A 16,452-nucleotide genomic window follows, 5' to 3' on the forward strand; every position below is an offset into this window, starting at 1 on the left:
AGTTTACAGCTGTCTGTTCTGATGGGGGAGGCCAAGCTGACTGCTAATTACCATTCAGTTCATCAGCTTCTTCCATTCACATCCTGAAGACACGTCATGGAACTTTTACTCATGTACTCTTACGACTTGAGTCCCATACTGAAAAGAAAATTAGGTGGCGAGCTTCCTGGGATGAGGTAGAGTAACGTTCCTTGTTTCTTCAGGATGATGTTCTGACTGTGATCCGCAGAGTGGACGAAAACTGGGCTGAAGGCATGCTGGCAGACAAAATAGGAATATTTCCAATTTCGTACGTTGAGGTAAGTCCGTCTGTAGAAACGTCAGTTGTGTTCGTGTTCTGCTTAGCAAATCAGTCTTCAGTGTGCAATTTGAGTATTCAGAAATCCTCAGGATCACTTCTCACTATGTACCTGCATCGCATCATTGTTGCACACCTTGAACTGATACAGTGTTACATGTCCATTATGTCTCAATAAAACTAGGGGGAGAAAAAGAAAGACGAAAACCTAATCGATTAATAAAAAAAAAAAGCCCTCATAGCACAAAGCCCCAGGAATGCAGCTGTTCTAAATCCTGGGATGGAATTCCTCTACCCTGCCCTACAATTCCTGAGGACCAGGAGACTGGGAAACGTTTGAACTCTGCACTTTGTCCCCTGCTAAGGGCATCGGTGTGTCTGTTGAGTGGGACCTTGGGCTCCCTGCCGGCCCCTGTGCTGTCTGCAGCCACTCTTTTCTGTCGGCAGCTGTGTGGTCAGAGGCTGGCGAAGGTCCCGACTAAGGTGAGAGATGCGTGTTTCTGTCTGTTGACGCGTTCTTCCACGTGCCCCACGTCTCAGAACTGCGACAGTGATTTGCACGGTAGCCTCCAGAAAACGTTAAATAAGCAATGAACCGCCTTCACCCCATCCCAACAATAACTAGCCACGCTGCCCCCTTTAACCAGCTTTACTCGGAAAGCCATGACCCAACCGATTCAGCGAAGTCTTCAGCGAAGGCTTTTTAGGAATATGTGTAAAGTAACATGTATTATTTTAAAGAATAACACAAATGAAGAATGAACTAGGAAGTTACATTCTGCCTTATTACATCATATATCATAAACTTTCTTTTTTTTTTACATCTTTATTGGAGTATAATTGCTTTACAATGGTGTGTTAGTTTCTGCTTTATAACAAAGTGAATCAGTTATACCTATCATAAACTTTCATGTCCTTTAGTCATGAGACTTTCATGTCAAAAACAAAATTTGAAGGGATTTTCAAAGAACGAAAGACCAGCCCAAACAACCATACAAGGTTAGCTGAGATCACAGAAGGCTTCTGGGAAGAAGCGATTTCTTAGTGATGTCTGTGTCCTGGGTAAATGTGCATGGAAAAGGTGCATTGTTATGGCAGAAAGGACACCCGAGCCGCACAACCAGCAGGTGCACAGGCCAGAAAGTAAGAGACAGCACAGATCGGGAAATTGAAAGTAATTCTCTTGTTTAAGATATCAAAGCATGGATCTTAAGATGTAAAAAAAGAAAACCCACACCACTTGTGTTCCCGTCTTTTCATCTGAGGCATTTATTTTGGCGTGGTTCTGAGGACAAAAATGACAAACTGTGTCATCGTAGCCAGCCTTCAGTCTCCCCACAGACTGTGAGATGGCCAGCGTTTTCCTAGTAGAACTCCCCTGGACTACCATGAATCTGTGGAAAGGTAATTCAGACCATGTAAAAGCCTTGAAGTTTATCCGTATCCTTCAGGTGTTCCTGTTTATTAAAATATTTTTTCCTCCTTTGAAAGTAAACAGTAGAAAAAAAATTCTTAGCTCTCAGGTAATCCTTCCTGCACGTTATTTACGTATTCTAACTGCGGTCACAAAAAGTTACACGCGTTCCCAAGCATCTGAATCGTTACAGTGAGGAGTGTGGGTACCTCAAGCTTAGTCGTGAGAGCCTGTCTTCGTTTGCTGGGTATTAGCAATACTACTTGCTAGCCCTTGGCGTGTGAGGCGTGGAAGAGGATTGCTGTGCTTTTGTTACTGGGCAGGTGTAGAGTTGCGTGAGAGGCATAAGAGATCCACCCACAGCAAACCCAGAGTCACCGAGAGTCACTTGAGTCATGAGGATTATTTACTCTGACTTCGGTTGGAAAGATAAACTTCTGCCCAAGTGGAAAATACTTTCATTCTTCTGCCTCTTTTCTTTCACAAGAGTATTTTCCTCATTTGAACCACAGTTTTGCCAGTTGAGACGAGGTGAACGAATCATCTCTCCCGGGGAGACCGTGAGCTTCCCTTTGATGTAAGGCCATAGGATGGAAGTTTCTGGCACCTGGGGATTAGCATGGGGATTCAGCCTTTAGGGGAAGAAGGGGTGGCAGATTTCAGTAGCAACCTACCGAAATTCAGCCATTCATGTAAAGCGTAGACTGTCTTACAGGGCAGCCTCACATGGAGCGAAGCCAGCTAACCATGGGAATCAAAAACTGGGGCTTTTTCCTGAATAATGTCTTTCTCTTGCTCTGTAAACCCTTTTAGGGTCCAGACCATACCTCACTGTAAAAACAGACTGTGTTACAAAAATTCACTTGCAAGTTATTTTCTTATACCTTGTAGATAAACATTTAGGTTTCCACCAGTGTTAGGTGCTTTTGCTTTTTTTTTTTGCGATACGCGGGCCTCTCACTGCTGTGGCCTCTCCCGTTGCGGAGCACAGGCTCCGGATGCACAGGCTCAGCGGCCATGGCTCACAGGTCCAGCCGCTCCGCGGCACGTGGGATCCTCCCGGACCGGGGCACGAACCCGAGTCCCCTGCATCGGCAGGCGGACTCTCAACCACTGTGCCACCAGGGAAGCCCCGCTTTTGCTTTTTTCATGGTGCTGCTCCCCCAGACTGTTACCCCCCAAGGTGTGAGAAGGTTGTGTGTGATGGTGTGTCTCAGAGGGCCTGGCCCTGCTGTGTCCTGTGCACCATGGTTTGGCGCTCAGATCGGACCGTGACCCAGAGGACAGCAGTGGTCCTATAAGAGAATCTCAGCGCCACGTCTTGTGAGGAAGTGAGTTCAGAACTGAGTCTGCAGAGTGGCATCTGGGCTTGTCACAGCGGAAGCTGGAACCCCGACTCCTGCTGGGTGGCTGGTTCGTGGAGATGCCCGTGGAACTTGCCTGGGGCAGAAACTCTGAGCAGGATGGGCTAGGGGGTGGGATGCAGGCCTGGAGCAGGACCTCTGGGGTCGAGTTGGGAGCTGAGTGTCAGCGGTGGCTGAGCAGAGAGCCGAGTCGGGGGACCCAGGGCATGAGAGGCAATGGTGGGGTGCTGTGCCCTTCCCATCCCTGCTCCCCACCTCCCTTCCGCCTTCCCCTCCAGCACCAGGACTGTGCACCGGGCTCCCCACCTGTATCACGGGAAGTGAGAAAACGGTGACCTGCCGACAAATGACCTCCGATTAAAGTACCAGATTCTTCAGAGTTTGAGCAGAGAAGGAGAGTCTGGCTGGGGGTGACTAGGGAGAGAACGGCCACGTGAACGTCCTTGAATTCTGCCCCTCGGGTCTCTGTAAAGGTGAGGGGTCTCCTGCCTTGATCACCATCACGCTCCCCTGGACACTCTCCCATCAGAGCCCCGAGGCTGTGGGTTCTGTTCTGTAGGGAAGGTAGATGTTTCTTGGGGAAACCCAGGGGCCTCTTGGAGACAGCGTGTCAGGATATGTGTAAAAGGGTGTATTTGTCGAGGAGTGAGTGCGCTTTTAAAAAGGAATCAGTAGCTTGCTCTTTGTTTTGTTCAGAAATATCGGGCTTCTCCAAAACCGAACGATTTTAACACCCTCATTAATTCAGAGCTGACTCATTCACATTTCCTGGTCATTTGGACAAAGATGACGTAATTCCTAGCAAGCCCAAAGTTTGAATGAAGTAAGTGCTGAATATGGCATTTTGGATGAATTTCAAACATTGTTGTGTATTGTAGGCTTATGAGCTATACATTTTTATTAAATGTGTCGTACAATATTTTGATTCTTAGTCATTCATATAAACTATCACCCAGTTTTTTCAACAAAAAAAATTGGTTAGCAACTCTGCTGCAGATAGAATGTGAAAGTGAGCACTCCTCGCGTGCAGGTGGCGTGAGGTGGGCGTGGCCTGGTAGGCAGCTGTCTGGCTCTGTAGTTAACTGCAGGAAGGAAGGGCTGCATCCGGGTTAGATCGCTGCCCCGATGTCACCTCTGTGGGCACACCTGCCCTCACCACCTCGTCTAAAGAGGTCCTTCCTCTTCCACCTGCTTTGCCTCACCCACCAGGTGCTGTGATCCTGGAAAACCTTGGGCTTGGAGCCCAGACGGCCTGGATTCCAGTCTTGGCTGGACCGGTGATTGTGGCGTGACTGGTCTCCTCATGTGTGAAATAGTAGAGCCCTCAGGGTGAGGTCGTCCAGCGGTGCTGTGCGCTGCCTGCAGCTAGTGAGAGGTGTGTAGGGGGGACTGTGGCCGTCACCACCGCTGTCATCGTAATCACTCCACCGCATCTTGTCACCTGTAGTTGTCTCATCTGTGGATGCTACTGTCTCCCAGTGTCCGCCCTGCATGGAACGTGAGCTCCCAGGGTCAGCATCTTGTCTGGTTCACCCGCTCTCCCGAGGTCCCCGCGTGTCACCTCCCCCTGGTTGACCCTCAGTAAACATGGGTTGAATGAGTGAGTGAGCAACCCAAGGACCTTTTGAGCCGACATCAGGAATGAACTGGTTTCAGAGGTGGCCAGCTTTGACATTTTTCAGCCAGAACGCCCAGCATTCGCTACCCAGCCATGTATTTTCTCATCGGTTCGTCTTGGTGATACATCCGGACCCCACCATCCTCAAAGCACAAGGTCTCTCCGGTGACTTTAGGGAGATTGTTTTCTAATGAAGCTGGGTGAATCTTTGGTTATGCCTAGTTTAGAATTTTCCAGACGGTGGCCATACTCTGTGGATTAGATCCCGGAGCCTCTACGGATGATCTCCTCGATACGTGCTGACATGAATTTTCACCTGCTTGACACTATTCCTTTGGCTCACTTTGAGCAGACGTAGGGTGGCCTAATTGTTAAGGATACTCATTCTTTTAAAATAACTTTATGGAGTTATCAGTGACATATAATAAACTGCACATATTTAAAGTGTAAAGAGGTTTGCTGTTTTCAACTTTCAGAATCAGACAAATCTTGGGAGATATTTCTGTGCCCAGGGAACAGAACGGTGTCATCAACTTTAACTGTGGAAAGTCACGTGTGTGCGTCTCCCGGAGCACCAGCGGCCTTCAGGGGGATGATAGCTTCCTTTTCTGTGGACATGGGGACTTGGGAGATGTCATCTGTGTTTCAGGGAATTACAGGTGCAGGTTTAGGTATCGGGTTTGAAGTTGTCAAGGTGCCCCTTGAAGGAGCTAAGAAGAGCATTGTTCACTTTACTTCTTAGAGTCTTTGTGCCAGAACAGCGGTCCCTAACCTTTTCGGCACCAGGGACTGGTTTCGTGGAAGACAATTTTTCCATGGACTGGCGGTGGGGTGGGAATTGTTTGGGGATGGTTCAAGCGAGTTACATTGATTGTGCACTTTATTTCTATTATTATTACATTGTAATATATGATGAAATAATTATGCAACTCACCATAATGAAGAATCATTGGGAGTCCTGAGCTTGTTTTCACTTGCCACTCACTGATAGGGTTTTGATGAGTCTGCAAGCAGTTGATTTATGACGGTCTCTGTGCCGTCAGACCTCTCTGCTAAGGATAATCTGTATCTGCAGCCGCTCCCCCGCACTAGCGTCTCCGCCTCAGCTCCACCTCAGATCACCAGGCATTAGATTCTCATAAGGAGCGCGCAACCTACGTCCCCCGCATGCACGGTTCACAGTAGGGTTCAGGGTCCTGTGAGAATCTAATGCCACCGCTGATCTGACAGGAGGCGGAGCTCAGGCGGTGACGGGAGCAATGGGGAGCGGCTGTAAATACAGATGGAGCTTCGCTTGCTGGCCCGCTGCTCACCTTCTGCCGTGCAGCCTGCTTCCTAACATTCAGCCAGTTGGGGACCCCTGCTCTGGAGAGTAATGAGAACCGAGGATCAAAATCGTCGTCTTTGATCTCTTAATCAGAGAGAGCGGGTTGAACAATGTAAAAAGATATTCTGTCATTCGTATTTTGGGATGTATTCTTTTCCTTTTAAATGCAAAAGTGAAATGTTCAATTCACTGAAATCTTTTCTTTTTAAACGAGAAATGGAGGAAAATTGGGGGCCAGTTGGAAAGAGAATTATGATATTGCTTGGCTTCCAAATACCCCTTCAATTCTGAAGTGAAGTAATTTTTATAAAATACATTTAGAGACATTGTTGGCAAGTCAGGAAGGCAGTTGCTTGCCGCACTAACTTTCTCCCTCCATTTTTGAGGTAAATTAATTTCTATAAATGAAATCTAGAGCTGCTGTTGAGGAACTGGTGAGGGAGGTAAACTAATGTCTATAAATGAAATCGAGTTGCTGTTGAGGAACCGGTGACGGAGACTTACCCCGTGCCCAGTGTAATACATTCGTTCACCTCCACGTCTACACCGGCCCTGCTTTGAGTAGGGCTTTCAGCCCCATGGGCTCTGTCCTGCGCTGCGCTCGTATCCTCTGAGAGCTGTCAGCTTGGTGCAAGTAATAGTTGCATTTTGTTTTGCCACAATGACGGAAGGGGAGAGGATCTCTGGATTCCGAATTTCTCAGGGCAGAGGCAGGTCTCTGGACTCGAGGAAAAACCCCTGCTGGCTGCGGACAGCTCGAGGCAACCTGGCCAGACCCAATCGGAAAAGGAGCCCTGTAGATTAGGAAAGGATTTATTTAGGGCAGTTTGCACCCCATCTGTTATGCAGCAGCCTCTTTACAATTTAAGAGTTTCCTTTTGTTTTCCATCAGGAACACACTCTGGGAGCTGAGATTCCAAAGATGGGTTAATGTTTATCGACTTCTCGCTTCACGAGCAGGCAGTTTCCAGCACTCTGGGTAGTTTCATAGAACATAAACCTGCAGGCGTCCCGTGGAGCCTGGAGCAGAGGCCAAGGGTAATGACTAGTTGGTGTCTAATGTCCGCAGCGCTTTCCCCTAGGAGTCCTCAAATTCTTTAGCCTGGCCGTATTCCCCTGGGCCCTCACTAAATTGGTCTGATGATTGTTCCTGGAAAATTCCATACCTGGGAATTTTCCATACCTTTACAGCTCATCGGGAATGTTTCTTGGTTCATGTGTCTGTGGAAAGCTCACCCTTTCTTCAGGGTCCTGATGAAAACTATCATTTCTCATGAAGCCATTCTTCCCTGATCCTCCTTTGCAGAAACAAAACAGAGCAGCCCTCTCCTTGTGTCAAACTTCCATCGTTTGCAGCTTGTCCGTTCTTAAAGCCTGGCGCGTGCCAAGAGTGTAGTTACGTGTGTATAGGATTCAGTGTTTTCCTGGGAGCCACTTCGTAGATAAAAAAACATTTTTAATGATTTTATGTCTATGGTATAATCACATTCCAGAAGAGTTGGAAAGGAAAGAAAGAACCCTTAGGCCCATCACATATCATTTTGGTAAATATCCTTCCATTCTTTCTCCCTGTGCTTTATTTAATGAGACCACACATATGATTTTGCCTTTCTCTACACCATTATAGTGCTACTAACCATCAGTTTTTGTGACTGCATAATAAACGTTTTAGGAGCTAAACTGTAATTTAGTTAATTATTTTTCCATTTTTTAAACAAGTGTCTTGTTTAGGGACACCCAGCCAGTAATTGAGAGGTGAATTGTGGTCTTTCTCAGACAGCCTGTGTCTGCCCTAGACCCCTGCCCTGCAGTTGCCTCTGAGGATATGTGATGATGGCTAGTCTTCCTAAGGTTGGCACAGAATCACTGTTATTACCAAGCTTCGCTTAAGAAGTGTTTAGTTCATTTTGATTTTTCATCAAGACTAGTGACAACTTTTCAGGTTTGAACACGCAGAAGGTTAATTTTCAGAAATGATGAACCATTCAACAATTTCAAAGAACTGAGGTTGCCTTTTTTAAGAAAAAAATCACACATTCATTAAAACCACAGTATTTTAAGGTCTTAAATTTTATTATTTGAAATTTTTATCACATTGCTTATACACCCTAAATTTGGCAGTAACTAAGGTTTTTTAAAGAAGTGAAGTAGGGACTTCCCTGGTGGCGCAGTGGTTGAGAATCTGCCCGCCAATGTAGGGGACAGGGGTTCGATCCCTGGTCCGGGAAGATCCCACATGCCGTGGAGCAACTAAGCCCATGAGCCATAACTGCTGAGCCCGCCTGTCACAACTACTGAAGCCCGTGCGCCTAGAGCCCGTGCTCCACAACAGAGAGAAGTCACCGTAATGAGAAGCCCGCGCACCAGAATGAAGAGTAACCCCCGCTCGCTGCAACTAGAGAAAGCCCGCGCACAGCAACGAAGACCCAATGCAGCCCCCCCCCCCAAATAAAAGCAGTGAAGTAGGTGCCGTTTAATTAAGCGAGGGTTGTCTTGTGTCCTGGAAGAGACAGAATGAGTGTCCTGCATATTTGTGTGCATCTGTGGCACCTTGATGAAGCTCCTGGGAAGAAGCTTCCCTGTAGTGAAGTAGACGTGTTTCAGGAAGGGTGTCGGGAGGTGGTGTGGAGCAGCTGCCCTGGTGACAGTGGAGTGGCCTGTCCCCCAGGCCTCTCGGGTGTGTGAGCAGGCATCTCTGCAGGCGGGAAGGGGGAGGAAGGTCCCAAACCTCTGTGCGGGGTCGCCGCATGGCCTCTTCTGTGCCAACTCCTTCCTGGCGGTCTCTCTATTTCCCACCCGCTGCCCCCAACACTTTGGGTTCCAGGGGAGGGGGGCGAAATATCGTTCACCGGTTTATTAACTGATTACGTATCAACGTGGGATTTCTGTCCGTGTGTCCTGTCACATCAACAAATGCTTGCTTAGAATTTAATGGCAGTTCCATATTCTTAACCTCCTGAGATGGATGTGTGTATATTTCTTCCTGCATCTACTCACGAGGTCCTTGAAGACGGAATGTGTTGTTGATGGTATCCTTTAGGTTACCAGACGTTTCTTGTTTACTGTGTGTGTTTGGTGAGAGAGAAACACACCCCAAACCTGGTGTCTTGTCAGATCCAGGAGCACAGGGCAGTGAGCTGGCCCAGGTTTTAAGTCATCCATTGGGCGCTCTCCTGGGTACCGCGATTGATCTGTCGCTGCCGAGGTAATGGTGGGCCTGCCCTTCAGCCTTGACCTTCGGGGTCCAGCTCCCCCCGCCCTCCCTGCGTGGTCACTGTTGGCGTCTCTGTCGTCCTGGGGTCAGGGCTGCCCCTCCGCACCTGCTCCCCCAGACAGGGCTGCATCCGCGCACCTTTGCTGGTTTCCATTTCCAGTGTTTGCTCGCCCAGGCTCCCCTTCCTGTTGGAGGAGGGTCAGCCTCTCGCCGTCTTCGGGCTGTACGCTGTCTGCACGCCCCTCAGTGACGGTGCCACTTCCCTCCTCCTCTCCTGCCAGAATCCCCAGGGTCACTGGCTGTCCCTGCGGTCATCGCCCTCCGGGCTGCCGGCCAGCTGCTGTCGTGCTTTACCCTCCCGCGATGGGGACCCCAGCCGTGATGCTTGCTTCTTCCTTTCCCTGCAAAAGCCCCCGGCCCCCGCCCCGCCCCCGCCCCCGGCCGGCCCCGCCCCCCTGGTCTCCTCCTAGCCGGCGGTCCTGGGCGCCGTCGCCCCCTCCTGGCCCTGCATGTTCTTCACGCTTCCTGCCCTGTCAGAGCCCACGGCTGGCATGGCCTTTAGGACTTCCACGCTTGGCTTGCAGGGTGCTTTCGTTTTAATTCGTTGTTCAGATGGAAAATCAGGAGATTTTACATAGGCTTAAATGTCTAGCTTTCCTTTAAAAAAGAATCAGCTGACACCGGCAGCAGCTGCAGAGAGAGAGAGAGAGAGAGATGGGAAGAGAGAGGGGGAGAGAGAGAGCGAAGGAGAGAGGGGGAGAGAGAGAGAGGGAGAGAGAGAGATGGGAAGAGAGGGGGAGAGAGGGGGGAGAGAGAGCGGAAGAGAGAAGAGAGAGAGGGAGAGAGAGAGATGGGAAGAGAGGGGGAGAGAGAGCGAAGGAGAGAGGAAGAGAGGGAGAGAGAGAGAGAGAGAGGGAGGGAGAGAGAGAGGGAGAGAGAGCAGAGAGAGAGAGAGATGGGAAGAGAGGGGGAGAGAGAAGAGAGAGAGAGATGGGAAGAGAGGGGGAGAGAGAAGAGAGAGAGAGATGGGAAGAGGGGGGAGAGAGAGCGAAGGAGAGAGGGAGAGAGAGAGAGGGAGGGAGAGAGAGAGAGAGCAGAGAGAGAGATGGGAAGAGGGGGAGAGAGAGAGCGAAAGAGAGAAGAGAGAGGGAGAGGGAGAGAGATGGGAAGAGGTGGAAGAGAGAGAGCGAAAGAGAGAGAGAGGGAGAGGGAGCGAGAGGGAGAGAGAGAGAGATGGGAAGAGAGGGGGAGAGGGAGAGAGAGAGAGAGAGGAGAGAGAGGGAGAGAGAGGAGAAGGGGGGGGGAGAGGAGAGAGAGAGAGAGACCCTCCCTAGGTCGCTGAAGCGTCCACCATTGCTGCCGGCGTCCCCTGACCTCTCCTGCCCCAGCTCTGCAGACACATGATGGCACAGCCCCCGATTACTGCTAGAAACCCAGGTGCCGCTTCCCTGGACCTCTTCTCTCCCGAGTCGAGGGGATGTTTCTCTCTCCCCGCCCGGCACTGCGCCCCGCTTATAACAGTCGCTCAGAGAAAGTAGGGGTGAGGGAAGGTGTCCCCAAGCTTTAACTCCGGTCACCGTGGACCCAAGGTCTCGGCCTCTGCCTACTGTGAAGGGGGTCTTTCTGTCTGGTGTTGAGAAAAGGCATTTGTCCCTTGTATGGGCATAAGACTTTCTAGATCGCAAAGGCCAGCCTCATGTGACGTCTGAGAAACAGGAGGCACGCACCCGCATCCCCCCAGGCGACGGGGCAAGTGAAGGGCAGGCTGGGCCTCGAGTGATGGTGAGAGTAAACCACATTCGTGTGGCGCATCGCAGGTGACAGGCCTGTCCCCGCGCCCCCTGGCGCACAGGACAGAGGTTCCCGTCCTGGTGTGTCAACCTGAAGCCAGGGCATTCGAATGGCCCCACTGTTCCTCAGCCGGCTAGGATGGGGGCCTGAGACCGCCTGGGCCTTTCACCTCCAGGCTCGATGGTCCTTTCCTCAGCTCCCCTGAAGGAAACTTCTTTCAGGGTTTCGATGACGTGCTCCCTCCCTTCATCCCTTACATTTCATAGTCAGAAACCCGGAAAAGAACATGCTAGCGTATTTATTTTCCAGTCACCGGGGCCACCGGAGGGGAAGGTAAGGGACTGGTCAGCGAAGCAGCTCCTCCGAGCGTGGGGCTGGCAGTGCCGTGTTCCTGGCCAGCTGTTCGGGCCCAGGACGCTGCAGAGACGCGGCATGGAGGCGCACGTCGGTGTCCTTCCCGTTCCGCACGTTCTTTGCGCTCGATGAACTCAGGAGAGATGAACTCAGGAGACGGGCCCCACCCCACCCCACCCACCCGCGCGCAGTGAGCTGCTGATGCGCCTCCGGGGACACTCTCGCTGTGCCTTGTCCCAGCTGGGATGCAGGCGGGAGGCCAGTGCCCAGCGGATGGCAAAACTCATACCAAACAGAGGGCGTACCTGTCTCCGTAACTTTGTACTGATTACATGCCGAAGGGATGACATCTTCCGTATGTTCAGTAAGATACGTTATTAATTTTACCTGCTGCTTTTTATGTTTTAAAATGTGGCTACTGGAAAATTTCACATCACACTTGTGGCTCTTTTTCTACTTTGGTGGGACAGTGCTGGTCCTGAGGCAGTACTCCCTTCCCTCAATGGTTCTGAGAGGCCAGCGCGTCTTTGTGTCTTTGTTCGTTCAGCACATCTCTACAGACGCCTAAATGGAGCTGCTACCTGGGGGAGGCTTCCAGATCCATTAGAGAGACTTCTGACTACGCCCTTCAGTCTCTCCGTTTATTCCTCTGCTGTGGGGAAGTCTCCTTTTATGAATGAAGACTAAGCTTGCTTTTGTATTTAGATCATCCCAAAACAAAAGCCTTGTTACCCAAATTGCAGGGACGGAAAAGCAAATTCCCCGTTGCTGTTGTGTAAAAACAGTTTGCAGAGGACTGTGACGTGAGGCAGACACTCATTTCTGCTTTGAAGGGGTAGTGGCTTGAATTTCCACCCAGTAGCATCGTCCCTGGGGACTGGGCACTGGGCCTGGCAGTGCAGCAGAGGGTTCTCCCTTTGCCCCGGCTTGTGAAGGTGGCTTTTCAGAGCTGGCAGGAGGGGATGGGCGCTCTACAAGCTGCTGGGCCCCTGGAAGAAAGAACGCACTGTCTCTGCTTCAGTCTTTACACATCCTCGTGGTTCAAAGACACGGACAAAGGGAGGAACCATAAATATACTAGGAGAAAAATGATTTTATTTTTAAAAATGATTGTAGAAAAAAGATTTTTAAAGCATGATGTTAGCTTGAGATGCCATAATGGAAAAGGTGAATAAATTTGCCCATCCAAGAAAAATGTATATATGACAAACATATCAAGTGAAAAAACAAATTGGAACAATGTTTCTAACTTAATGGAGATATATACACATTCATACACATACATGCATACATAGTATATTAAAGAATGATTTTTGTACTTTGTAGAGAGCACTTATAAATCTATAAGAAAAATACAACTCAGTCGAAAAATGGATAAAGTGTGGGAATAAGGAAATCCTAGGAAAAGAAAAAAGATGCTTAATCTCATTAATAGAGAAATACAAATTAAAAGAAAATACAAATTGCCTCTTCAACTGATAGAGTTCTTTAAAAATGGTTGATAACACCTAGAGATTTTAAAAAATGATTGATAACGTGTAATACCGTAACTGATAGAGGTAACACCTAATACTGTAACTGATAGAGATTTTTTTAAATGATTGAGAACACCTAATACTGTAACTGGTAGAGATTTTTTAAAATGGTAACACCTAACACTGTGAACAATGTGGGGAACAGGGACTTTTATTCGCTCTCAGAGATGATGAAAACAACACATTTTTGGAGTGCAATTAGGCACTATCCTTCCAAATATGCTTTAGGCTACACTTGGACCTGACAGCTTCCCTTTTGGGAGTCTGCCTTGCAGATATGGTTGTTCGGGCAGGGTGCACAAGAGGGGGATGCAGCGGGTACCATGCGACCAGCCTGCTCTGTTCGCAGGAAGGGCTTTTCATGAGATGCTGTGAGAGGAGAGAATGTATGTGCTGCTTGGCTGCATTTGTGTTAAAATTAATCAAGCAGGTGCTTAGTGAACAACATCTACATAGAAAGTACATGGAAGGGTATGTTCCAAACTGTCGAGTGTGAGAGAACTGGGAAACAGGTCGGCGGGGAAGACAGAGGCAGAACCTGGCTGAGGCCCGTCACTTTTTACTCACCATAAAGCTACACTGTTTCCTGTTCAAAGTAATGAACGTGTATTACTTTTGTAATATATATTTTAAAGTCTTTATTTGCCTTTTATTGAAAAACCATCATGTTGAGGAACAAGCACCCTGGTGGGTTATGAATTAGAAAAGGTCCCTCTGCACAGACCTGCTATGTGTAGCCTCTGATGCTCAGAACCTAGAGGCCGATTCCTCTGCAAAGCTTTATAGAAAACAGTGACTATTCAACTTAGCTCTCATTAAATTTTTTTGCTCTCTTTTAGAAAAATTTAAGTACTGTATTTTTTTTATTTATTTATTTATTTAGTTTTTTGCGGTACGCGGGCCTCTCACTGCTGCGGCCTCTCCCGTTGCGGAGCACAGGCTCCGGATGCGCAGGCTCAGCGGCCATGGCTTACGGGCCCAGCCGCTCCGCGGCATGTGGGATCTTCCTGGACCGGGGCTCGAACCCGCGTCCCCTGCATGAGCAGGCGGACTCTTAACCACTGCACCAGCAGGGAAGCCCTAAGTACTGTATTTTAAAAAGACTGTATTCTCTTTAGCAAAGAGGCCAGCTGCACACAGAAAATATCTTGATGTTTCTCAAATTGCCTTGTTATGACTGTTGTTATTACTATTATTATGTCAGTATTTCCTTCCTCGTGTTTATTTATGCTTCCGAAAGTTCTCAAAGACTAATTCCTTCTAAATTTCAGCGTGTCCCAAAAAGGGACATTTACAATTTTAAGGTCAGCAAATCCTGCGGCTCCCTGCTTTGTGCCCCAGCTACTGAATTACCTGGTGTCCACCCTGAATCTTACCAGCTAGTTCTCACCCAGGGCTGGGAGGAAGGTGTTTTAGGGCACAGATTTGTTTTGTGGGTGGACAGTGAACTTAGGTGTTGTGGCTAGAGAAGGTCGTGGAAAGAAAGCCACACTGTAGCTCATACAGAGTTCCTCGAAATTCCGTGAAAAGCCGTCGGGTCCTTGCTTTCCCGTCGAGGTGAGCTCACCCTGGAAGGAGGCATGCCCAGACCCCTGAGCTCTGGCATCGCAGTCCTGCTCTTCCGTCTCACTGGGTGATGGGTTTGGGGTGAGGGCAATGAAGGGACTAGTCTGTCTGCTCCAATTTCAGACCCTCGTCCCCAGCCTGTGCAGGAACAAGGACCCTCGCCCCACACAGTCTGCCGCTCTGTCCCGAGGTCTGGGCCACTCCTGCCATGAAAACAGAGCCATGGCCTTGCTTCCTGGGGCATATGATTCTCTTGGGACCAAGGCAGCATTGTGAACACGGGGTCTCCGGGCCAAATGCCGCTCCTTCCCAGCAGCCCACCCTTAGTCCCTAACACCCGCTGGAGTCCTGATTCCCCTCCCCCTGCCCCTGGCACTTGGGCATCGCCCAGCATTACTGGGGCGTTACTGCCTGCGAGTCTTGAAAGTTTTTACGTGGATAGAATCTCTGCGGTCTGAAGGAGGGGTAGGCTTGTGATAGAAAAGCTGTCGGGCCACGTGACGGCGGGTCCCCAGGAACCCTCTGAGTCGGTTTTCACCTGGAAGCACTGGCTTCAGAGCTCAGTCACCAACTTCCTGAGCCACGGGTGCCAGAGCAAGTTCACATCTTTCAGTATCGCGACAGGATTTCCATCCTTCTGGGAGGACGTCCTCGTCCACGGTTGGGGAGACACAGTTCTAAACCAGTTAGGTGCGAAAAGAGCATTTGATGAAAGAGGCATGTGCGAAGTGCTGGGATGGGAAAATCCCCACCATCCTTACTGTTTCCCCAGTTCTCTTCGAGGAGCTTATTGTTTTTCATCTTCATGGTTGTTAAGAGGTTAAACTATGCCTGATGTTTCCTGTGACTGTACTGTCTGGGTAAGTACATATGCGGCTGCTTGTCATGCAAGCTTTCTAGAAATGTTGCATTTGACCTCAGGGAACAGAAACACCCTGTGTTCTTTCTTGCTGGCGTTCCCAACGCCGTGGGCAGCTTTTGACAAACCGTCGGGCCCCAACTTTACACTCAGACAACTTTTCAAACAGGCCAAGTTCACTTGGCAGCAGGACTTGGATTTCAGGTCTCAACGTGTTATGATTCAAAATTTAAGCTCAGGAAAATCGCGGGCACGTGATTTTCAAAAGTAAAAGTCATCAGGAGTTTCTGCCGACACTTCTGTGAGGGCCCGCACAGGACAGGGAGGTAGGGGGCGGTGATTCCCGTGGAAGTGTGCCAGGTTCATGGTGGCGGTCCTGCCCGCAGTCACCGCCGGCAGCAGAGCCCAGCTGTTACCAAGCAGTAGAGGCTGCCCTGAGACCACACACCCTGCTCCCCACTGTTCCCTGCATTTCCTCAGGGGCCGAAATAAATCTTCATTTGTTAACTGGCAACGTTTAACATTAGACACTCTGAAGCTTCTTGGGGGAGAAAAATGTTCTTAGTCTTGCTGGTGTTGCACTGGAATTGTTTGTCCTCGGCTTAGCATCTCTCTGTGATGTACGTACAGTGCAGTCCTCGTATCGAGAGAAAAGACATCTCACGTGGGAGGAAAGGTGTACTTGCACCGCAGACTTTAAAGTGATGATGCTCAGCTTTAGATACAAGGGTGTCGAGAATCCCTGTCATCTGACCTTCTCGTGTCCTCTGCTGGTTTGCAGTTTAACTCGGCCGCCAAGCAGCTGATCGAGTGGGACCAGCCTCCCGCGGGGGGCGTTGGCGCTGCGGAGGGCGCCCCGGCCGCTGCCCCGAGCAGCGCGGCCCCCAGGCAGCCCGAAGCCAAGAAGAACACGAAGAAGCGGCACTCGTTCACCTCCCTGACCACGGCCGGCAGGGCGTCGCAGGCCACCCAGCAGCGCCACTCCGTGGAGATCAGCCCCCCGGTCCTTATCAGCTCCAGCAACCCCACGGCCGCCGCGCGCATCGGCGAGCTGGCCGGGCTCTCGTGCAGCGCCCCCTCCCAGGTACCTGCACTGCCCCGCCCCGGGGCCA

The 16,452-nt window shown here is 49.9% G+C and overlaps 1 protein-coding gene across 6 annotated transcripts in view; it reads left to right on the plus strand.

The window, feature by feature from the left end:
• Positions 1-16,452, plus strand: part of SH3RF1 (SH3 domain containing ring finger 1) — a 152,644-nt gene that overhangs the window by 99,622 nt on the left and 36,570 nt on the right. For 5 of the 6 annotated variants that reach the window (XM_067745397.1, XM_067745400.1, XM_067745399.1 and 2 more), the window contains 2 exons: positions 204-299; positions 16,122-16,424. In XM_067745397.1, the coding sequence (XP_067601498.1) occupies positions 204-299; positions 16,122-16,424 (399 nt within the window). The remainder of the gene's footprint in view (positions 1-203; positions 300-16,121; positions 16,425-16,452) is intronic. The other variant, XM_067745402.1, reaches the window with a different exon arrangement.

This window comes from Pseudorca crassidens, chromosome 7 (assembly GCF_039906515.1).
Source record: "Pseudorca crassidens isolate mPseCra1 chromosome 7, mPseCra1.hap1, whole genome shotgun sequence".
NCBI lineage: Eukaryota > Metazoa > Chordata > Mammalia > Artiodactyla > Delphinidae > Pseudorca > Pseudorca crassidens.